The sequence below is a fragment of the Barbatula barbatula genome (assembly GCF_947034865.1).
Source record: "Barbatula barbatula genome assembly, chromosome: 17".
Classification (NCBI taxonomy): Eukaryota; Metazoa; Chordata; class Actinopteri; order Cypriniformes; family Nemacheilidae; genus Barbatula; species Barbatula barbatula.
The window spans coordinates 785541-810977 of record NC_136780.1 but is presented as its reverse complement, the minus strand read 5'-3'; the positions used below and the strand labels follow the sequence as shown (position 1 = coordinate 810977).

Genomic DNA, 25437 nt, shown 5'->3' with positions numbered 1-25437 from the left:
TGCAAATGATGCAGTAATTTTTACACATGCAAAAACTGTTCAAGAAGCCTCTCAGTCACTTACATCTGTATTGAGCCATGTACAGGAGTGGCTCATTAAATCATGTCTACTACTGAACCCAAAAAAACTGTTTGCATGATGTTTTCGAAGCGGCACATTGAAGTGACTCGCTCAAATATATTTTTAAACCGAGAAGAACTACAGTAAGTATACGAATTCAAATACCTTGGCATTGTATTAGATCCAACACTGTATTTTAAAAATCATATAAAAAGCTTATCAAAAACTGTTAAATTTAATCTTGCTAACTTTAGATTCATTAGACCATCCCTGTCACATAAAGTAGCCAAAATCTTTCTTCACTCTATGATCCTTTCTCATCTGGCTTTACAAACTGGTCACTTACAAGCGCCACAACACTCAAAAAAACGGAGTCACTTTTCAAACAAGCACTAAAGATTTTAGACCGGAAACCACTCGCATATCATCACTGCTTAATATTACAAAAATAGAACCTACTAAGCTTTGCAAATTTCTTAAAGCTCAAATATGCCTGTGCTGTATGTATACCAAACTAGATTCAGCATTTTGCAGCATCTAATAGCACTTTAAGAAATTGATAATACACTTATTGTACTTTAAGTAGCACTTTACTATGTATGTGTATAAATAAATAAAAAAAATTATAATAATAATCAATTAAACTTAATAATAATCAATTGTAAATCAAGTGTCCATAAAAAATGTATAATAATCAAATATTATGTTTTTAATTTTAATATAGTGATAGAGCCTTTATTCAATATGCAGATGTGTGTAGAGCAGTGAATAGATTTAAAGATGGAAACATTGAAAGCAAAATATAATGTTCATAACCGATAACAAATTAAGTAGAAACAGAATTATTTAAAGATTTAAAAATGTGTAGGTGCATAATCACAAAGGGCCCCTTTCACTATAAATTGTATGTTGACTGTTATTCATACATACAAAATAAATTATTTAAATGTAATTTTACCGTAAACGTATAATTTTGTTGAACATAAATGTTCTCACAGTAAATAATAATACCTAAAAACATCTAGTCAATGTTTTGTAAATGGCTATTGTTTAAGTGTATATGTGAGGTTTTTACCGTTAACCCTTTAAGAGTTTTTACTGCAGCATTTTTGCATTATTTGTCCTAAATGAACCTAAAGTACACATATAAAAAATAAATTAAAAGGACATCTTTAATGCATCATTTTGATAAAGTTAACATTGGAAAGTTGACACAAATGGTCTCAGCCACAATGAACATTCATCTCAAAATGGGCTGATTAAAATAAATAAATAAATAAATAACAAATCTATGGAACCGATTGGGGCAAATAAAGTCAAATCTTGAACACTGAACATCATCACCAGATATAGAGCCATATGCAGACATTTCAAACATTCAAAAATTCATTTAAAACAGAAAACATTTTAAAACTTAAAAGGAAAACTTTGATGGATTCTTCTGAGTTTATTAGCATCAATTCATTAACAACAATACATCAATTATTTAAGATCCTGACATTGATTGGTTTCTGATGTTTAGACAGCTGTGAACTGAGCTGAACAATGTTTTTCGTCTGTGATCTAACAGTCAATCTTCTCACTGGATCTGTGTTGCTTCAATGACAAAAAGACATTTCGTAAAGACAGCAACATTCAGTGTTTCAATAATTCACCTCAAAAATAAACAATAATAACAACTGAAAGTGTGTTATGTTGGATGTTCGTGTCACCTGTACATGCAGCAGATAAGGTGTGTTTCTGTGTTCTCATTCACACTGATGTGTTTGGTTTACACTGCGTGATGAACATCTGAAGATCTGACACCGGCTCTCCTTCCATCTGCTGCTGCTGAACACAAAAATGAATGTTATTTAATAATCACAGAATTTGATTCAACACATCACTCAATATTCTATTCTAGATAAAAAAATATTAGATGAGTGACTGTCAGCTTCAATGACTGTATTCACTGGGTCACAACATTTTTGTCTCTTACCTTGATGTTGTCATAGGTGTCTGTGATGAGAGTGATAAACAGACTGAGCACCATGTAGATGAAGAGTGACACAAACGTGTAGAGATAGACCCGACTGAAGATCCACACCACACAACTCTTCTGCTCCATCATCTTAAATGTGTTGAACATGTCGTCTCCATTTATAAGAGAAAACAAACACTCAGACACCATGTTCAGAGTCCGGAACTGATGGACCGAGAGAGAGAGAGAGAGAGAGAGAGAGAGAGAGAGACTCCTTCACATGTCATGTACACATGTTGTGTCAAAATGTTTATGTTGATAACGTATGAAACCTTTCTGGTTGTTATTAGGGATGCACAGATATGTACATTTTGGTCAATAACAATAACCGATAATTCCTTAACATTGTTTGTTGATAACCGATATATTGGCCGATATACAGTATCTTAATATAAATATAAAATTCCATAAGACTGAAACAAAAGGAAAAAGGTGGTTTTAAACTGCTTTTATATGAAAACAATGACTGCAGAAAACAAGGTAACCCTTAGTTCCCTTTTCCCCTGAAAATAATGTATATTTAGTTAAAGATTCTGCAAACCCAGAAAAGTGTTCTAATTAGCCACATGTCTAACAGGTCTCAAGACAGAATGTTTTCAGACAGCAGTCTGATTCAAACAATATGCTTTTGTTCCTATAATTTACACATTCATAAATACGTTATCTACATACTGTACCTACATCAACAATGTTTTGCTAAAAGTAGTAAGTGAATGATTACGACAGAAAGACAGAACTGTGCTGGATTTGAACTGTGAGCAGCCAAAGAATCTTAACCCAGAGGAAATGATTTATGATTTATCGGCTATAATACATTGGACTACATTTTATTATCGGCCTGTACCGATAACATTAGAAAGGGCCATTTATCCACCGATACGATAACATTAGAAATGACAATTTATCGGCGATACAATAACATTAGAAAGGGCCATTTATCCACCGATACGATAACATTATAAAGGGCCATTTATCCACCGATACGATAACATTGGAAAGGACCATTTATCCACCGATACGATAACATTATAAAGGGCCATTTATCCACCGATACGATAACATTATAAAGGCCCATTTATCCACCGATACGATAACATTAGAAAGGGCCATTTATCCACCGATACGATAACATTATAAAGGGCCATTTATCCACCGATACGATAACATTGGAAAGGACCATTTATCCACCGATACGATAACATTATAAATGCCCATTTTTCCACCGATACGATAACATTAGAAATGACAATTTATCGGCGATACAATAACATTAGAAAGGGCCATTTATCAACCGATACGATAACATTATAAAGGGCCATTTATCCACCGATACGATAACATTATAAAGGCCCATTTATCCACCGATACGATAACATTATAAAGGCCCATTTATCCACCGATACGATAACATTAGAAAGGGCCATTTATCAACCGATACGATAACATTATAAAGGGCCATTTATCCACCGATACGATAACATTATAAAGGCCCATTTATCCACCGATACGATAACATTAGAAATGACAATTTATCCACCTATACGATAACATTAGAAAGGCCATTTATCCACCGATACGATAACATTAGAAAGGGCCATTTATCCACCGATACGATAACATTAGAAAGGGCCATTTATCCACCGATACGATAACATTATAAAGGCCCATTTATCCACCGATACGATAACATTATAGAGGCCCATTTATCCACCGATACGATAACATTAGAAAGGGCCATTTATCCACCGATACGATAACATTATAAAGGGCCATTTATCCACCGATACGATAACATTATAAAGGCCCATTTATCCACCGATACGATAACATTAGAAATGACAATTTATCCACCGATACGATAACATTAGAAAGGGCCATTTATCCACCGATACGATAACATTAGAAAGGGCCATTTATCCACCGATACGATAACATTATAAAGGCCCATTTATCCACCGATACGATAACATTATAAAGGCCCATTTATCCACCGATACGATAACATTATAGAGGCCCATTTATCCACCGATACGATAAAATTAGAAAGGGCCATTTATCAACCGATACGATAACATTAGAAAGGACCATTTATCCACCGATACGATAACATTATAAAGGGCCATTTATCAACCGATACGATAACATTATAAAGGGCCATTTATCCACCGATACGATAACATTATAAAGGCCCATTTATCCACCGATACGATAACATTATAAAGGCCCATTTATCCACCGATACGATAACATTATAAAGGACCATTTATCCACCGATACGATAACATTAGAAATGACAATTTATCCACCGATACGATAACATTAGAAAGGGCCATTTATCCACCGATACGATAACATTGGAAAGGCCATTTATCCACCGATACGATAACATTAGAAAGGGCCATTTATCCACCGATACGATAACATTAGAAAGGGCCATTTATCCACCGATACGATAACATTAGAAAGGGCCATTTATCCACCGATACGATAACATTATAAAGGGCCATTTATCCACCGATACGATAACATTAGAAATGACAATTTATCGGCGATACAATAACATTAGAAAGGGCCATTTATCCACCGATACAATAACATTATAAAGGCCCATTTATCCACCGATACGATAACATTATAAAGGCCCATTTATCCACCGATACGATAACATTAGAAAGGGCCATTTATCCACCGATACGATAACATTAGAAAGGGCCATTTATCCACCGATACGATAACATTATAAAGGCCCATTTATCCACCGATACGATAACATTAGAAAGGGCCATTTATCCACCGATACGATAACATTATAAAGGCCCATTTATCCACCGATACGATAACATTATAAAGGCCCATTTATCCACCGATACGATAACATTATAAAGGCCCATTTATCCACCGATACGATAACATTAGAAAGGGCCATTTATCCACCGATACGATAACATTATAAAGGCCCATTTATCCACCGATACGATAACATTATAAAGGCCCATTTATCCACCGATACGATAACATTATAAAGGCCCATTTATCCACCGATACGATAACATTAGAAATGACAATTTATCCACCGATACGATAACATTAGAAAGGACCATTTATCCACCGATACGATAACATTATAAAGGCCCATTTATCCACCGATACGATAACATTAGAAAGGGCCATTTATCCACCGATACGATAACATTATAAAGGCCCATTTATCCACCAATACGATAACATTATAAAGGCCCATTTATCCACCGATACGATAACATTAGAAATGACAATTTATCCACCGATACGATAACATTAGAAATGACAATTTATCCACCGATACGATAACATTAGAAAGGACCATTTATCCACCGATACGATAACATTATAAAGGACCATTTATCCACCGATACGATAACATTATAAAGGACCATTTATCCACCGATACGATAACATTAGAAAGGGCCATTTATCCACCGATACGATAACATTAGAAAGGGCCATTTATCCACCGATACGATAACATTATAAAGGGCCATTTATCCACCGATACGATAACATTAGAAAGGGCCATTTATCCACCGATACGATAACATTAGAAAATGTTATACGATAACATTAGAAAGGGCCATTTATCCACCGATACGATAACATTGGAAAGGACCATTTATCCACCGATACGATAACATTATAAAGGCCCATTTATCCACCGATACGATAACATTATAAAGGCTCGTTTATCGGCCGACACTGATACACATTATAAAGGATCATTTATCGGCCGATAACATTAGGAAGGACCATTTATCGGCCGATACCGATAACATTAGGAAGGACCATTTTTCCACATAGCTGATAATTTATGGTGCATCTCTAGTTGTAATGAATGTTTTTTTGGTGAGGTGAAAGTGCAAATGTGAATGACTTGCTTTTGTGTGATAGGGTCCAAGCACGATCCATCCACAGAAACAATAGCCCAGATAAATCATGGCAGCACAGCAGGTGAAGCGGATGACGTTTGGTAAAGCTGCTCTCAGAGTGATGATGAGAATCTGAACAGATGAAACACACTTACACCTCACAACCACTAGAGGGCAGAACACAATTACATCTTACAAAGAGTTTGTTAGCTTGTCGAGTAACATTTTAATAGATTGTTAGTGTAAGTACATATTGAGAAACTAAAATGACAAACTTAAAAATATGACTTTCTATGGCAATACATAAAATGAATGTATATCTTTGGTGTTGATTCTCAAGCAAAGTATCACCAAACAAATGTCCAGAAGTAACATTAGTCTGAGTTATGTTTGACTGTACAGTATATGACTTTGAACAGCCAATTGAAAGCTGGAATGAGTTTTGAACTTGATCAACATCAACTTGGAAGATGACATTTTAAAGCTCTTAGTTTTAAACTGTGTGATTGTTTAGCTGTAAACTAAAGTGTTGATGAGGGAATCATACGTTGTATTTTTTCAGGTATCCCATGTGGCGTAAAACTCCGATCCAGACAAACATTGTGCCGGAGCCCAGCAGAATACTACACAAGTCATAACTTGCCACAGCCTACAAAAAAAAGAGCAGCACACACACACGAAGTGTCCATTCAATCTTAGTGTTCTTCATTTAACTGCACTTTATACATTTTGTATACAGTATCTATAGAGATTAGAGAGCTTCTCCCCAGACTCCGCCCTTCACATGTGATGTAACGTCTGATTGGATGAGAGCTCAGCTCAGTGACCTTACCTTCAGCTGGATGATGATCTTCAGCACAGATCCTGTGATGGTCAGAACATCACTGATGATGATGAGAATATACCAGCCGTTTATAAACTCCATCCGGTCAGACAGAGACACACGCTTACCGTAACAGCTGGAGAAAAACGTCACATATTCCTGCACAATAAACATCACGAATGAGAAAACACTCCAATGAATATGAAACTTTAATAATGAGAAATCCAGCACTGTGGGTTAATTATCTCACTTCATCTCAATGAATGCTTAAACAATTCTTGATAGTCTTATCAAAAGATTTCAAAGACAAGAATCCCATGAAAAATAAGAAAGTACGGTAGTAAACTGTGGTATTTACTATATCAAACTGTTGCAAGTGTTTTTAACATTTATCTCAGAATTAACCGTGGTTTTACTACAAATAAAACAAACAAAAACATGGTTAGTAAATATAAGAAGTTCTAAATGTATATAACCTTTCTGTTAACTCAAATCGAATTAAATATTAATAAAAAGTCTTTGAAAAACGTCTTGCCTGAGCAATAAACTAAAATGTTTTTAAGTTGAAGCATAACTGAAAGAATGAAATATAAACCATATCCAAAATGAATAAAATAAAAGGACGAAAGCACATAACAAACCAGCTAAAAAATAATACTTTATCATTTAAAAATACTGTAGAATACATCAACTAAATGCAATGCTATAATATACTACTTTTTTTTCATGAGGGACAGAAACTCACAAACTGCAGGAGGACTCCGGCTTTCACTGAGCGCGAGCAGAGAACCAGAGACACCGCGAGCGTTATAATGATCACCACATCAAACACAACCATCATATATATATTACTCGCTGCTATGAAGACAAAAACACCAGATCATTGACATGAGATTAAAAAAGCATAAAACATTCTGAAAGTGTTATTATAATAAATTTCTATATTGTTTGGTTATCAACATTCTTTAAAAATTCTTCTTTTGTGTTTGGAGCGTAAACCTGAGCTCACATGCTCCATTCAGAGTCCAGTCTCTGCATTTACTGATGTCCACATCATTGTCCAGATCAATCTTGATTCTGCCGCTGTGAGGCCTGTTGTCAAAGCTGATCTGTTTAAACACACACATCTGATTCATCTTCACATGCTCGTGCTCGGGATCATGTACGGAAAAACCAGCATGCACCGGAAACATTTCCCGTTTATAAATGTTGAAGTAAAACAGACACAGACAGATGACGGAAGGGTCGTGTGACATGTACCATGATGTTGAAGACATAACAGTCTGGAAGCTCATGATGTTGAACCGTCTGCAGGTTTATGGCCTTCAGAGTGAACTTCACAATCACAGACAACAGTCTGAAATAACAACAACACTTCACATCGCTCTTTGATTCAAGCGTACGTCACTTTAACTGTACTGGATGATGATACCTTTCAAAGTTCAGTGTTAGATTCAGCGGATGTGATGTGAGGGGTGAAGAGGGAACCATCGGGTAAATCTTGAAACATTCTGAAAGAAACCACCAGAAGATCAGACCAGACCCGCACAAGCGTAACGTGACGATCTCACTTTGAAACATTCACGTGTGATTATAAACTATAAGATAAATAATGTGTTTGTGTCATGTGACTCCTGTACCTTCATCCACTTGAGCGTTGATGTTGAAGGTTTCATCGGCTGGTGAGATGCTTCCGTTACTGTAAAACTGCTGGCAGACGGTGAGAGGCGTGTAAACGTCTCCTTCTCTCTGATAGTGATGATTCCCAACCGTTATATTTGGCAACATGAGAAACTGCAGGGAAAAAATGTATTTTGCACCAAAATTTTCCACGCAGAATTTCTCATTTTCCTTCTGTTTGCGACAAGTTACTAGTCATTTATATCAAAAGTCAATAATTATTTAAGACTAAACAGAAGAAGCCCACAGAGTCATTTAACCAACCATAAATCACCTGCTGGACGGCGTACGAGATGTGCGCGTGGACGTCACGCTGTGTGTAAACGGCGGAAGAGTCTCTGCTGGTGTCGGTGAAGTTCATGAGGAACAAATGTCTGAACGTCATCAGATTATCCTCCTTAAACTGAACCACCATCTGATTACTCAGACCGAACCACACCAGCTACACACACAAAACACACACATTTGAATGCAAACATACATTTACATTACACCCTACAGTGCTAACCATTTAGCATTTCCCTAGCAACACCTTAGCAACAGCTCCAGTTCAAAAGATTTCCACATTTTAATGAAAGCTTTGTCAAACCAACATTGAACTTTTTTTAAAACTCCTTTTTGTTACCCAAAAATTAAAATCTTGTCATCTTTTTCTCATATAAATGTGTATACATGTCTTTGTTCTCATGAACACAAAGAAAGATATTTGGAAGAATGTTAGCAACTGACATTTCCGGGACATCCTTGACTACCATAGTAGGAGAAATTCGTTTATAATTTTTTTCTGAGAAAAACAAAAAAGAAGATATTTGGAAGAATGTAGGAGAGCAAACAGTTCTGGGGCACTTTTGACTACCATTGTCATTTTTCCTACAATTTGACACTATGTTATTTTATCCCTAACATTTTTCTAAATATCTTTCTTTACCTGCGCGGTGACAACGGCGATTTTAATGATTTGAAGCATCAGTTTCCAGGGTTTTTTCCCACGAGCTTTGTATTTGTCACGTGGGTTCATGAAGAAATATTTGAGTTTTCTCCTGAACTTCTCCAGCTCTTCATGCTCCGGCTGAGGGTTTGTGTCGCTGTTCATGTTTGAGTCCATGACACATAAATAGGCCTCACTGAAGTCATCCATGTCTGAAAAACATAATATTCAGCCGTCTTTAAATGTGATGAATCAAATGCAATGTTTGTATGCTCTCAATAAAACAGCGTAATATTTCAGTGAGAGTTTTACTGCCGTTCACAGCAACTTATTTACAAACTTATTCGTGAATTTAGCTAAAGCCGGCATCATTTCTCCTGTAACACACTTGAAAGGATTTTCAAACAAACCCTTAATGTAGTTTAACAGCTTGTACAAACACAAATCGCCTAAAATTATGCAGACTTACAGATTTTATTATTATTAAACACGCTCCTTTCATTCAGATGCTAAACCTTAATACTAATGTATTTTATTCTAAACAAACTATATGTACAGAAAGAAAAAAATCCAACAATACTTTGCTCTTTTAAATTATGAAGGCATTGTACATCTAACATTTCAAATTGTATTATTCCAGTTTATGTTTCCTTCAAAAATCTGTACCGCTCAATACAAATCTAGTTTTGTTATGTCAGCAGGAAAATGTAATTTATAATCAACACACACCACAGAAGAAAAATCTCTTTTAAACATTCTCTAAAACGGCACGGGTTTACATTCATATAATGATTTCACTTCCTGACATTAATATAAAGTTAAACACTTTAAGTGTCATTTGTCTTTTTAGTAACATAAATGTTTAATATACTGTAGACATAAAAGATGTGCTGTAATGTTGTTCTTCCACTTCAGAAGTTGTTAGATAGAAGGCAAAGCAGCAGTGTCATGTGATAAACATGTGACATCATCATACCTGTGCCCCATCAACACCCTGTGAACTATGATTATAATCAAATAAACTGTGATTTAAATGCGTTTCTCACTTTAAGTGATCTGATGTGGTTGTGATTGAATGTTCACTAATGGTTACCATAACATATGAAAGCTTTTGCCATTATAAGTACATGTGTGGTGTGTTTTGGGGTAATGGTGCTCTACAGGGTCCCACATCACCAGCAGAAACACACACACACACACACACACAATTACAGTTAAACCAACAGTTCCCATCATTAAATATTCATAGATTTATTAAATACATGTATCGGATGTTTACTTTTTTAGACAAGAGATATTAAACACAATGACATAAACTCACCAGCAGGTAACGATGTGAACTTCATTCATTCATTCATTCTCATTAGAAGCGCGACGAGAAATACAAAACAAACTTTATTTACAAAGTGAAACGAGCTCCGCCGTGACGCCAGACATGCAGGGGCGGGGCTACAGCGACATAACGCGCGGATTGGATGAATGGCGTGTCGATCAAATGAGCGTGGCTGTAACCCGTAGTAACAGTCTGTTATTGCTTTGGAGACCTACACGCGCATAAAAGCTGAACGGTGAGGTTTATAAAGAATTATACTAAACTTTTATATTTAAGTTAACAGAAAACGCGTATATACCAGTGCCATACATATCATGGTTTATCACAGTAAAAGTGAAGTAAGCTTGTTCTGTTTGGCAGACTGATAGTTCAACTATAGTGGAAACGGCATGTTTAAAATATACTTACTCGTACATTTGTGGTTTTAGTGGTAATAAAAAGTACACGTACTAAAAGTATGCGTTAAAGCAGACGAAAAAGTACTTGTTGTGCTAATATGTGTTCTTTGGAAAATGTTATGAGTAACAATAATGTTTTTATTATTTGTTTGTTTTTGTATATGTAGTAGGGTCTGTTCTATTTATCCCCCTGTATGTTGTTCGTCTTATGTTGTTTGTATGTTTTTGAGAGCAAAACAAAATAAAGCAATGAGGTCCAAAGTAGTATAGACGGATGCACTTTCCCCCAGGTAACTTCCGGTTTGTGTTTGGCTAGTGTCTAATAATATAAATATTTATATGTGTTTTATTTATGTTTATGTTAATTTGTGTTATTTCTTTACTGTATAGTAATTTGATGAAATAAACGATTTGTTGAACGTTTACCGGAAGTTTAGTTGGGGGGTGTCACAAACGTGCGCATGCGCAGTACCGTCTATAATACTGGGGTAATAACTTTGCTTAATAAAATGACTTCATCATAACCCATTAAACCTTAAAAATAAATACGAAGTACATTTTGAGATTACATTCGTTGTTTTTGAATGTTGTTTCTCAAGTTCATGGTTTAAACTTAAACGTAATAATTGTCAAAACAAATGTCAGCGTGTCGTGTTTGTTTTCGCCAGCAGGTGTCGCACGCTTGTCAACTGTTGATTACATATACATCATACTGTATACATACAGACAGATTCACACATACATGATAGTTTGTCTTACTGAATTATTCTTTCTTCTCATCAGCAGATATGAGCTCAAAGACTTCACCGAGCCCCCAGGCCACTAAAAAGAAAGGAAAAGGTAAAATGATCTGACAAAAACATCTAAAAATCACTTTCCCATCATGTATGTGCTTAGAACACTGTTCATTCATATGAATCTGTGTTCAGTATTGTCTTGTAATGTCTTATGTTTCTTTAGCAGGTAAAAAGAAGGAGAATAATTGTCCCTCTCCTGAAGACGGTGCAGCAGAATCCCACGGTGAGTGTTTTATACTGAAATCATCTGATCTACATCAACATATATCAGCTGTTCTGTTCTTCTCTACTCCGTATAATGTTAGTCGTATATCAACGTCCTGTTTGTTTTTCCACCTGCTGATCCGGGATCAGATTGAAGCTGCTCTCAGATGTCTGTATCAGTTTCGAGCATCTCTGCGTCATCTTCATCATGAATTCATTCAGTCTGTTCCTTTCATCCAAGAGCCACGATCGGAATCTAGATACTGAGAAACAAAAAACATGTCTAGACACACACACAGATCTCTTTTCTCCTGTGTTTTGTGTGTGTTTAAAGTTCTGAAAAGCATTCCGCGTTCAGGTTCACTTCTCAGGGAACACACATGCGGATAAAGTGTATACTTTGAATACAAGTGAGTTGTCTGGAGTTCATGTTGAACGGATGTAAAACAAACTGTATCCAACAGGTCGCCCCGACTATATCTTCCCAATGGTGTTGACCTCCTTCACACAGGAGCTGTTCGGTTGCCGAGCGGATGAAGACGTAACCGGGGAAAATCCTTATAAACTGATAAAAAAGGAAGACATCATCCAAGACATGAAGACCAGAGCGGCCGTGTCTGACTTCAGTCCTGTTAAACATACAGTTCTGGTCCGTGTCTCTGTTCAGAACGATGAATCTAAAGCGTGCGATGTGAAAGAGTGAAATCAATGCTGTTTTCTGCAGGAATATCCTGAAGATGAACTCTTGCTGGTGTTCGACAGAGACTTCACATTCGGTCAGTGTTTCTATCTGGTGCTCACGGAAGAAGCCAAGGAAAACATGCTGAAGGTGTGAACACATCAAACACAAGCTCACGCACCCGACTCAACGTGTCTGTCTACCGGGACGATAAAAATGGACTTTTCATACACTCAAACAGCGCTTTATTGTGTGTTCGCAGCCTCCAGTGCAGGGTGACGAAGAGGAGCTGATAGATGATGATGAAGAGGATGAGGACGGGATCGTACCAAAAACACCAGAGCCTCATCCGTGGATCTCTCTGGGAAGTGAGCAGGAGATCGAGGAAGAAACGGTCACACGCACCAGGCCCAGAGTGAGACAGATGCATCATGGGACATTTAAGTGTGCTATATGTTTCAATAAACAAACAAACAAACAAAAAGAAAGTAGACTTAGAGTTTTATTTTAAGTATAATAATAATACCTAGAATACTTAAAGTGCTAAATATAATATAAATGTTACAAGTGCACTTGCAATATAAAAATACTGCACTAGTAGAGTATACTTCAAAGTGTACTTAAATAAACTAAAAATGTGCTACAAGTATTAACGGTAACGCTTTAGATTAAGGCACGAGATGTACCGAACAGGAATTAATAGCGTAACTAATTATAACAATAATGTACAGTTCATATCTGCAGATGAAGGGGAACGATATGTGAAGTTCAGTGGAATAAAGGGGTAAGAGTATGGAAAGTTAAAACTATATTTGTAAGGGAACTACATGCCATATAAACATCCAAATCAAACCGCTCTTGAACTACTTGATTATAGTCGCAAAGATCAACATTGATTTGCACATTTTACACATTAAAACTCATACAAATAACTCGTAATAACTCAAAATTAAAATACATGATTTGTGACCAACAATCCTAAAATAAATCAAATTAAAATGATTCCTAAAGTCAAAACTTTACAATTATGTTCACGCTAAAATATTATAGCATACTGCTGCTCATGCATTCCACGTTATATTAAGATAGTTTCCCTTTACTGTGAAAATACTTACAGTATAAATATCTTTTATATTTTTAATTTCCGGGCTTCTTTATTCTCCGAACTTTGCATCTTGTTCCCTTTTATCTACAGATTTGAACTGTAGAGGAACATTATTGTTACTATTAGTTACGCTGTAAATCCTGTTTAATTATGCGGTACATTGTGGGCTGTATTCTAAAGCGTTACCATATTAACTGTCAGTATACCTATACGTTCACTTGTTGTATGCATTACAATGCAAAGACGTAATTGCAGCTGTCTATGTGTGTGTGTTTTCAGCTCAGGTATAAGTTCTCTCGTCCGCGGCGAGACTTCTGTTCTCCTGTGCGTTTCTCTGACCGCAGCGCTCGGGACGGATACGTGGAGTGTGCGTCTTACCAGGACAAGATGTTTAACATCACAGAGCTGGAGAGACACACGGCCGTTCAGACCGTCCACCACACCACAGACTCCTCAACACAGACACTGTGGTAACACAAACACATGAAACATCTCTGTCACACTCTGTTGAAAACAAATCTAATATTTCATTCCCGACTCCTGCGATGTTCTCTTCACTTTACATGATGGGATTACAGGAGATATCCGAAGAACACGTGGACTCAGTATGAACCCAGAGAGTTCAGTCCCGAGGAGAAAAGGCATCAGCTGCAGTCAGAAAACATGAAGAACTTCATCACGTCTGTTCTGATCAGGTGAAACACATCACTCATGTTAATGGGGTGTTATGTTTAAACTTACGGTCTGCACACTCACCGTGTGTCACACATCATGTGTGTGTGTGAAGGGTTGAAGTGGCCCTGCAGCAGAACTACATCATGAACGTGTTCTCAGACGACTGGACGGCTCTCAGCGAGGATGACAGCGCACCGGCGGGAAAAACTAAGAGCCAGCTGAAGGAATATCAGTCATTCACAGACCTGAACCTGAGCAAAGAGAAAACCATCAGTCACATCCAGTGGCATCCCAGCATCAGCGGTCAGAATCACGTTATCACTCGCAGGTTTCTCTTCGCTGTTTAGTTTCAAGTATCATCTCTAAACTATTTATAGAAGAAATAAATAAAGGTAAAGTAGTAATCTGGATTTGAGTAAATGTGATGAGAAATGTTTGAGATCTTCACTAATATTGACTTGTGATGTCATCGATGAGTCAAACAAATCAAATCTCAAACTTGTTTTCTGCAGGAGAGTCAAATGTGCAGTAAACGTGTGTGTTTGTCACAGGTTTGATCGCTGTCGCCATGACGGAGAGATTTACTCTCGAGGAACGGATCAATAACTCCACTAAACTCTTGTTAAACCCGTCTTACATCCTCTTCTGGAGCTTATCTGACCCCATAAACCCACAGGTAATCTTCCTTGTGTTTGATCAGAAAAGCTTTGTGTGCTGCTTGAAATAGAAACATGTCGCGTGACAAACACGTTCTTTCTGTGTAGTTACAGTTGGAATGTCCAGATGATGTTCTGAGTTTTCAATTCTGTCCGTCTGACACAAACATCATCGCCGGCGGCTGCTTTAATGGACAGGTGCTCCACGTCTTTCTACACAGAGTTAGACGCTTAAATCACATATTTATAGTTTAAACCATGTATAACGTTTGCTCTTTTCTTTAGTTGTATGTGAATTCATGTAAACATGAAGCCTGTTTATTATATTATTCATTATAAATGATCATTTGTTTCGTGCTTACAGATAGTATTATGGGATGTCTCCGCACACGTGGACAAACTGCAGGACACACGCAGTGATGGCAAAAACATCTCTCACACACCAGTGAGTCAAACACAGGTATTAGTCACATATTATATAAACAAGATAATAATATTTACATGAATACATTTTATTAAATTATAGACTAATTTTATGACCTGAATTTGTGATCTTGTCGCATTAGTCCTTATTCAAACATTATTTCATATATACAATAAACACATTTTTGAATGTGTGTGTGTAGAATAAGAAGAATGACCCTCCGGTGGTCAGGTACTGTGCTGTGTCTGGAATAGAGAACGGACACACATCACCCATCACAGATATCCAGTGGCTGCCCGAAACCTTTGAGGTACATGAAACTCTTCACTGTGACTGAGACATCACAGATCACACGCTGAACTCCAGTCATCACCAGTGATGTGTCCATGTGTCGGTCAGGTGTCCAGATACGGGATTCCAGTGGAGAACTCCAGTCACATGTGTGTTCAGATCGTGACCTGTGCTCCTGACAGGTGCTCTATTCACTCACACACATCTGTCTGTCTGTCTAACTGTGTGTGTGTGTGTCTGTCTGTCTGTCTGTCTGTCTGTCTGTCTGTCTGTCTGTCTAACTGTGTGTGTGTGTGTGTGTGTGTCTGTCTGACTGTGTGTGTGTGTGTGTGTGTGTGTGTGTCTGTCTGTCTAACTGTGTGTGTCTGTCTGTGTGTGAGTGTGTCTGACTAAGTGTGTTGTCTGTGTGTTTGTTTGTCTATCTGTCTAATTGTGTGTGTGTGTGTCTGTCTGTCTATCTAACTGTGTGTGTCTGTCTGTCATTCTAACTGTGTGTGTCTGTCTGTCTATCTAACTGTGTGTGTCTGTGTGTTTGTTTGTCTATCTGTCTAATTGTGTGTGTGTGTGTCTGTCTGTCTATCTAACTGTGTGTGTCTGTCTGTCATTCTAACTGTGTGTGTCTGTCTGTCTATCTAACTGTGTGTGTCTGTGTGTTTGTTTGTCTGTCTGTCTTACTGTGTGTGTGTGTGTGTGTGTGTCAAACTGTGTGTGTGTCTGTCTGTCTGTCTGTGTGTGCGTGTATGTGTGTGTGTCTGACTCACTGTGAGTGTGTTTCAGCTGTGTGTTATTCTGGGATGTACGGGCTCCTCGTGTCGCGTCACAGTCTCTCATTGATACAAAGAAGAAATCAGAGAAGCCTTTGGAAAGCCCTCACGGCGTCCCCGACACCTTCAAACATCTCAACCTGACCTGGAAACCATTCATCCGAGTATGTGACACGCACACGCACACGCGCGCGCACACACACACACACACACACACACACACACACACACACACAGTTACAGTATGTTTGTCCTCTGCTACAGGTGTCATTATTTAAGATCGGCTCTAGTGGTGAATACAGTCCTCTTAAATTCAGTCTGAAGGATAATACAGTAGACTATTCCACAGGTGAGATCATCACATCTTATTCTGTCCTAATCTATATTCTGTCCTGCTAGTCATGAGGAAGCGTTTGATAGCAGCAGTGTCTCTTTCTGTGTCATTCACACTCTCTCGGTCACAACACTGTTTGTGTAAAATAGACATTCATTAAGACGCTTACATCAAAGCCAACTACATCAGACACACGTCAAGCATTCATTCTATGAACAGGTGAGAGACCTGCACAGAACGCAGGGGGTGAAGAAGGTTCTGGATTCGGACAGCTGCGTGTTCCTTCAGCCAAACACCAGACACCGCTTGAACACATCAGCACTAAACTCTATGTGGGGACAGAGGTGAGATAACACATGGTAAAACTGAAACGCACACAAAACCAAATGAACACCTCATGTCTGTCTGTTTCGCTTGTCATTGTTCATCACATTCTGTGATGATGTGCTTTCGTTCAGGATGGTGAACTAGTTTACACTGACTGGAAGATGGAGAAGGACAACGACTCAGGACGGCTGTTCAGTAAGACACAGTAATGTTCAAGAAAGTCCTAATGGTTGAGAGGAGAACCTGAACCTCCGGTTGCTCCCGGAGGTCCCAGAATAAAGTAAATAGTGAGCTAAATGAAGAATAACAAAGAGACATTGGTGTTGTTTTCTGTCAGGTCCCAAACCCACTCATCGCTTTATCTTGTATGATACTCTGATAAACACCGTCAGCCGCTCGCCGTTTTTCAAAGACATCATCCTGACGGTGGGCAGCTGGAGTTTTGCCATCTTTAAAGAAGGGCTCACGGTGAGGACACGACATAAACCAGCTGACAGCTATAAAATCAGCTCCATTCAATATCTTTGGATTATACATTCAATCATGAGCTTTCTTTTACTTCGGCCAGCAGGACACCTTAGAAACGTTTACGGTCATTCATTTAGCAGATGCTATTATCCAAAGCTACTTAAAAATGTTGTTAATAAGCATCTTAAAACCATCCAGAACAAGAATAATAATAAATGATCAAGTTGTGATTTAATAGAATTAATACATTTATTTTTGCGTTTAAACATGTTATAACCTTTAACTGTGGTTAAATCTCCGGCCCAGTTGAGTTTCTTCATGTCTCTGAGAATCAGATTTTATGTTGACGTTAAATACGACACACTGCGGTAAATAATCCTAAATGTTGAAATAACCTGTGAAAATGTTTACTCACTTCTCCATCTGTACGGTGTGTTGACTTTACTCTCGTGTTCATCTACACCTTAACATTACTGTAAATATAACCAACAGACGCTTTCAAATAACACTGCTTTTGCTATAGTAACCATAGTTTACCATGGTATTGTGTAGTAAAGCTGTGATTGTACAAACGACACAAAAACACGTGTATTTTGTGGTTGGTTCTGTTTTACGTTTTCATTGATCCTGTAACAGAACGGATCCATCCTCCAGTCGCGCTGCTCTCCGATCATGTATACTGTGGGTCACTGGTCTCCGTCTCGGCCGGCCGTCTTCTTCATTGGGAAAGAGGACGGAAGTGTGGATGTGTGGGACCTGCTGGAGAAAAGCCACGAGCCGTCACTAACACAGAACATCAGCACAGCCTCCATCACCAGCGTCAAAGCCAAGAGCATCTCCTGTACGCCATAAATAACACATCCTCTTGAACAACCAATAATTCACTAATAGAACAACAAGATATTTCATGATTTATTTCATTAGTGTTGTGTGACTGTTGTTACTGTCGTGTAGTGAAGCAGCATCTTCTAGCTGTATCCGACCGTCTCGGCACGCTGCACATCCTTCAGATTCCCTGGACCCTCCGCAGATCTTCAGCCAATGAGGTGAGAGGTCATGAAAACAAATTCGTAGGTCTTGTGTAGGGCACTCAGTAGGGTTCAGGACAAAAGAGTGCTGTTTGTCATCTGCAGATGCAGATTGTGAAGAAATACTTTGAGAGAGAAGAGGACAGACTGAACTACTTTGAGAAACGTCAAATGAGACACGAGGAAGATAAGAAAAAGACGGATAGTGAAGAACAGAGGAAAAAAACGGTGAGACAGAAAACATTTCAATGGCTCAAGAAGCTCAAATTAATGAAATCATACATTCCACCGGAATGCGTCCCTCCCTATGAGCGAACTAAGCGGCTGCTTAGGGCCCCGCCGCCACTGGGGGTCCCCAAGAGCACATGGAATTACAGTTTTTTTGTTATATTCACAATACATTTTCTCACGTACGGACGTACCCACTATTTTGTCTGTGGTGTGTGTCCAACTTTGTGATTTGCTTTGAGTTTAGCTACATTGCTATATCAAAATAAATAAGGTGGCCAATCTAATGAAAGGAAGCTTGAGTAACTGGATACAGAACCGAGCAGTGACCAATCAAACAAAGGAAATCAGTGCTACTGTCTCGTCTTAGAACTCTTTCAACTTCAAAACTGAAGAGGTAGTGTAACACACCACATACTGTAAGTGACTCAAAACATTCAATATTGGACAACTGTTAATGATGGAAGTGTTGAACATCTGATAGTATTTACTGATGCAAAGGATTTACATTTAGTCATTTAGCAGACGCTTTTATCAAAGTGACTTACAGAGAGTTCAGGGAGCAATAAGTGATATGTCATAAAAGAGCAATAGTACATTCGGTGCTAATACAAAGATACTAGTTTCAACAATAGCCAAAACTATATCTGTTAAGAGAAGAGAGAGAGAGGGTTAGTGTACTTTTCATTTTTTCATTTGTCTGTCAAGTATTCACAGAAGAGATGGGTTTGAGTAGTTTTTTGAAGGTTGTGAGAGATGTGGTTGACCGGACCGAGTGAGGAAGAATGTTCCACCAGGAAAGAGTTGTGAAGGAGTTTTGCAGATCCAGTGATAGTCCTGTAGGCAAACATCAGTGACTTGAATCTGATGAACATTGACATTAGTCGATTGTTTTGTGGCACAGGGAGACCCCAAATCAAATTCTGCTTCGGCCCCCCTAAAGGCTTGGGTCCGCCCTGCATTTCACTTTTTCATGAAGACGATCTGAAAGTTTTTGTGTTTTTATGCCAGAAAATACAACGAGAATCACACAGCCTCTACAATGCAGAAACAATAGAAATATATTTGGCCTCTTCTGTTTTAAATTGAAATGACTTATGATATATCATACCATGGTCTGTTTGAATACTGGATTCTGATTGGCTGGAAGGTGTGCATTAAAACCCTGTAACGCCCTTGCAGTCCCAGTCAGTGTGATTTACATTAGAAATGAACGTACAAAATAACTCTCATTTTCAAATTACACTGTAAACATCAATAACGGTTAGAAAAGTGATCTTATTATCTCTTTGAATTGAGTTCATTTTTTACCCCATTAATACAAATATTAATTCCTGTTTTAAGCACCTCAGTTAGAACATTTCTGTTACGGGGTTTGAGCTGTGATGAGAAACACCTGTTATGAGCTCAAGTTGAGGTGGAATGCGTTCAGATATGTTCAGACACGTTGAATATACAGTATTTACTAAATATGAAAGTATGCTGCTCGACTCTCAGATGTTTGTCTTTCTCACTTAAACTCCTCTGCAGACCTCGACTACATGCTCCTGAAGGCTTTCATATCGCTTTAGAACAATATAAACACGTTTTAAGATATTACTGAGTTTTTCTCTGCTAATGGTGTGCATTACTTTTTGAATATTTTGCATGAATCATCAGCAATAATGTATTATCTGTACCTCATTGGTACCATCAAAACCACTTACAAATGACCATTCTGTCATGATCTATCAATTACTCACCCTCGGTTATCCTCCAGTCATCTTTGGAACGCAATTTAAGATTCAAAGTGCGTTACTGTCTATGGTCAGCGGTCAGAAAGCTCCCAGATCTCTGCTAAACTTTCTTCATTTACGTTCTGAAGATGAACAAAGATCACAGGGTTGTTAAACGACTTGAGGGCGCGTAATTCACGACTGAATTTTCATTTTTCAGCTGTTTCCCTTTAATGTACGTTTGTCATATTTAAAGTATTTATTTCTGGTGTTAAATTTTGTTTGATTATTCACATGATGTGTTGTTGTCAGGAGTCAGTTATTCCTCAGAAACCCGAAGAAGAGGCGAATGCAGACGCTCAGAGGATATATGAAGAGTATGTGAATCTAGAGAAGATGATTCTCAAGGACATGCATCTTCTGACATGTAAATCATCTGAAGAACATCATTGTGATTAAAATATTGTCATCAATGATATATTCTACATTAGTTCAGTGTGGTGAAGGTCAATATGACACATGTTTGTAAATCTATTCATCGGTTTCTGAAGAGCAAGTTCACCTTTATTCTACACTAGTATTCAAAATAATCGTGGATTTTATTAACATATGAAACGATTTTCTTTTTATATAAAACTATGTAAAGTTGACAGTGACCTTGAATCTAATATTGATGTTTTTGTTCCGTGGTCTCCAGTTACTGATTCCTTTTATTTCCAGTGAGCACCTTTATCAAATATTCAAGAGTGTGGCAGATAATCCACGAAGGCTGATATGGTTTCATACATTCACACACACTAATGTACAATATTGATCAAGTTCGGCTCGACCTTCATTGATCAACAAACACACACACACAGGAGAAAGTCATTGCTCAGGTGTTTCTCTTTCAAAGCTCAAAAGATTCCGTGAGGATCTCAGTCGTTTCATTGAAGCATCAATTTAGTCTCAGATGTTTAAAATTGTTTAGAAAACAAATGAGTGTCTGGATGTGTAAATGATTGTAGAGGTCAAACAATCTGGGTTTGAGGAAATGTGATGAGAAATGTTTGAGTTGATATTGAGATGACACCAATAAGACTTTTGTTTGCAGACGAGACGAATCTGAGCTCAGTTTGACACGTTTTTTAAATCTCTTCTCAGATTTCTGACTGTTTATCTCATGGAACATATCTGAGAGATATCAAGAGATTAAAGCGATGTCATTGTGCTTTTCTCAAAAACTCCTTTTATTTTCTTCATCTCATGGCTTGTTATATTTGTAAATAGAAAACATCTCAAATATTCGGCCGTCAGCACGTCACAGTACAACCATAACAATCCCGTCCTCTGTTCTACGTTACCCAGAATGCACCAGACGTCTATCTCAAACATTTCTCGCACTAATCTCTTCCTGCTGCAAAAAAAACAAAGGCAGTTTTGACTCCTACTTGGCTGCGTCTCAACACTGATAAAGCTTCTTTAATCTCCGTCTGCGGCGCTGAGATTAAAGCAGACGTACAGTATCTCTAGACAAGAACCATGAAACAAACAGCAGAGATCATCTGACGCATTTCACGTTAAAAAAACCCAAATATACAGGATGGTGTTGAGCGTGATCACCCCTGAGCGTTATTTCTCAAAGGTCATCTCTTCCAAACGTCAGGTCAGAGAGCAGAGCAGTCACACATCTGAACCGCAGCCAGACTCGGACCGTCTGTGTGGATGTTTATCGCGGCTGGAGCGCAGACGTATGGGGCCGCTGGAGAAAAAAACACCAGAATAACATTCACACACCATCCAGTGGTTTCTCTTTCACAGCTCAGGAGATTTTAAAGAGTTCTCGGTTTCATGTTTCAAGACAAAGATGTTTCTCCGAAAATTACTCTTATGACAGAGACAATTGTGAAACTTTATGAACATCTGAGAAGCAGATGAGACAAGCAAAAGATTTGATGAGAAGAAACGAAGAAAAGGGATTTTTATTTCTTATAGTGTTGAAGACATGCCAAAGTACTGGAGATACACTGAGATCTCAACAACATCTCAAATTGGGCTCAGATTTGACAAGATTAATACTCAAAACATACATTTCAGCTCAGTCATTGTAAACTCAAACTGCAAGACACCAGTTGACAGATTGTTTCTATATCTACTCATACGTTTGAATCCTTTAAATCACTTACACAAAAAACGTACATGTAAACGTAGGACTCACCCGATACACGAGACAGATGCTTATTCTGTGAGCTGCAGAAGATGGAAAATTCTGGAAATTTTGAAACTCGCATGCAATATAAATCTGAGACCTAAAAAACATTTAAGTCGCCAATGAACGAAACACAAGCTTTAATGTGAGCACATCTTCTGAATATCAGTAGAGACTCTCAGATGTGTTCTTATAAAACACTGGAGGTTTGATGTCAAAGAAAATCACTGCTGATCGTAAGGAAACATACAGACCATTAAATCATGTAAAGAAACTGTCAAACAAACTAGCTGTGTACGACTTTAAGCTCTTACATCCAAATAATAAAACACTTGTTACGGGAATCTGTCACGATAATCTTTAAATTCTCAATTCTGTGTTACGCGAAATGCATTTCAAAGACATGCTGCCAGTTTTTAACAACAACTGAAGCTTATTCAAGTGTGTACTACTATTATACTTAAAGCGAGAAATTATACTTCTCAGAAATAGACTTGAACAGTCAGAAAAGACTAAATATATTGTCTTTTGATGGAGATAAACTATCAAACTATAATGACTTTCAGTCAACGGAAACTAATAATAGAAATTTACTTAAAATCTACCTTGAAGTGTCCTCAAAGACCTGAAGTATAAAGTGAAAAGTAATATATACATAAATAGGGATGTAACAATTTACTCAGCATACGATGCTTTGCACGATTCTGATCTCACGATGCGATACAACTGCCCTTTTATTATTTCTCTAATGTTGCACATTGTCGTATTTTATGTCAAATAACTAAATTGGAGTTTTAAAACAAAAATAATGTATAAAAAAGTCTCTTTAATATAAACAAACTAAGACTTTGTCTGTGTTCTTCCTACCTTTAACTTTTTAACAAATATCCGCATATCCACATTTACCAAGAAAAGAACAGCGGCCCTGCTGTTCAAAACATGAACTGCGATTCTTTTAACGATTTAAATCGTCACGTATTATAATCGATTTTCAACCGGTTCACGGTGAACCGTTACGTCCCTACACATAATATAATATATAAACTTACTAAGAGTGTACTTCAAACTAAAAAATGTGTTTGAACTAGTATTTAAAAGCGTTATACTAGTAAACCATCAGTATAACTCATAAGGTCACTTGTATTTTATATTACAAACGAAACACTTAAAAGTAGGCCAATTCTGAAGTTGAAATAGTACACTATTAAATAGTACACACATTGATATTAGTACACTTACTAGATAAAGTAGTGGATGTTTCTTAACAAAGTGAACTCGAAGCAAACTAATGTTTTGCAAGGGGAGTGTAAAACCGCTTCATAATGACTGTAATGGAGTTTTGACACCGTGTGTTTTCATCACTCCAGGAGTTTCTTTCAACCGGCTTCTAAAGCAGAACACTTCACCTCATATATTTAGTCTGATGGGAGTCCTAACTTGTTTTACGGTCGAGTGAGTGTGATGTGCACAACAACAACCAATCAAAACACATTTCTGATCACGTTTGTTTAGATGATTCCTCATCAGATTTAATAGATACCGTTGTCCTCAGAAATCACATCAGATCATGTCAAGAATCGCTGCTTTATATTCACATAAGCTTAACCGTAAATTTACAACCGCGTGCAGCTGCCACATTTCACTGTATTTAAAATAATCTCTATCTACACACATAAATACATCTCACTGTATGACACTGTTCGAGTTTGACCATAAAGCTTTCAACCATATTACACTCAAATATTCTCAACACAACATCTATCATCACTGTGGGTTATATCATTACATATATATATATACTGTATGTACATCTATAGATTTCTTTATTTCAGACTGATCTACAGGCCAAATACTACAAGGTAGCTGAGGAACATTTAAATATTCACAACACTGAAGAGTCGCCATCAGAAACACATTTCAGCTCTATTCATACAAACATGCGAGTGTCAAATACTGATGAGTTTATATCCCTGGACTGATTTACACGATGATTCGGGCTACCTGACCCACGCTAACATATCAAACACAGCTTGTGAGATATTGAGGGTTTCCCAATAGAAGATCTCTGCCTGACTACTCTTAAATATTTCATGTACAAATGACGACGAGCATATAGTCATGTTAAGCTCTCTATAGCTTGTTTAGGAGGATGCTCATCTGTTCGAATCTCACAGAACTGCATCAATACCTCTAAGAACAGACCAGCAGCATTTGTTGCTCCCCGAAGGGAGGGTGTAGGGCATGAGCTAGAGCGTGTAATGTATAGGGTTTAGGGCCTAGTGTGGGGTGTAAAGGGTGTGTGCTAAACATGTAGGGTGTAATGTTTTAGATATAGGGCGATGGGTGTGAGCTACAGGGGGTTATGTGTAGGATGTATGGTGTGAGCCACAGTGCGCAGGGTGTGAGTTTT

At 37.7% G+C, this 25437-nt stretch overlaps 2 protein-coding genes across 7 annotated transcripts; one reads left to right on the top strand and one right to left on the bottom strand.

Moving 5' to 3' along the window:
• Positions 1 to 1079: 1079 nt before the first annotated feature.
• mcoln3b (mucolipin TRP cation channel 3b) lies at positions 1080 to 10916 on the bottom strand. Of its 4 annotated transcripts, none has more exons than XM_079477683.1 (15): positions 10735 to 10821; positions 9414 to 9625; positions 8760 to 8927; positions 8446 to 8599; positions 8238 to 8316; positions 8066 to 8162; positions 7815 to 7914; positions 7551 to 7663; positions 6934 to 6964; positions 6815 to 6846; positions 6530 to 6631; positions 5992 to 6114; positions 2039 to 2245; positions 1773 to 1890; positions 1210 to 1656 (listed from the first exon to the last, which is right to left on the bottom strand). In XM_079477683.1, the coding sequence occupies exons 1-14, from the start codon at positions 10757 to 10759 to the stop codon at positions 1813 to 1815; spliced, it is 1521 nt and encodes a 506-aa protein (XP_079333809.1). In that variant the 5' UTR covers positions 10760 to 10821; the 3' UTR covers positions 1210 to 1656; positions 1773 to 1812. The 4 variants fall into 4 exon arrangements, with proteins under 4 accessions (XP_079333808.1, XP_079333807.1, XP_079333809.1 ...); XM_079477684.1 differs by having other exon boundaries at positions 1215 to 1656; positions 1773 to 1887; XM_079477682.1 differs by having other exon boundaries at positions 1080 to 1656; positions 1773 to 1887; positions 6815 to 6964.
• dnai3 (dynein axonemal intermediate chain 3) lies at positions 10900 to 21906 on the top strand. 3 transcript variants are annotated; one of them, XM_079477678.1, is made up of 24 exons: positions 10957 to 10981; positions 11312 to 11434; positions 11928 to 11984; positions 12105 to 12164; positions 12610 to 12794; positions 12870 to 12974; positions 13087 to 13239; positions 14209 to 14399; positions 14508 to 14624; positions 14717 to 14907; positions 15156 to 15280; positions 15369 to 15458; positions 15625 to 15720; positions 15887 to 15994; positions 16084 to 16157; positions 16753 to 16903; positions 17004 to 17088; positions 17293 to 17417; positions 17532 to 17595; positions 17738 to 17868; positions 18505 to 18709; positions 18823 to 18914; positions 19002 to 19124; positions 21152 to 21505. In XM_079477678.1, the coding sequence occupies exons 2-24, from the start codon at positions 11419 to 11421 to the stop codon at positions 21296 to 21298; spliced, it is 2691 nt and encodes an 896-aa protein (XP_079333804.1). In that variant the 5' UTR covers positions 10957 to 10981; positions 11312 to 11418; the 3' UTR covers positions 21299 to 21505. The 3 variants fall into 3 exon arrangements, with proteins under 3 accessions (XP_079333805.1, XP_079333806.1, XP_079333804.1); XM_079477679.1 differs by lacking the exon at positions 11312 to 11434 and having other exon boundaries at positions 10900 to 10981; positions 11931 to 11984; positions 21152 to 21906; XM_079477680.1 differs by lacking the exon at positions 11312 to 11434 and having other exon boundaries at positions 10900 to 10981; positions 21152 to 21645.
• The last annotated feature ends 3531 nt before the right edge of the window (positions 21907 to 25437 follow it).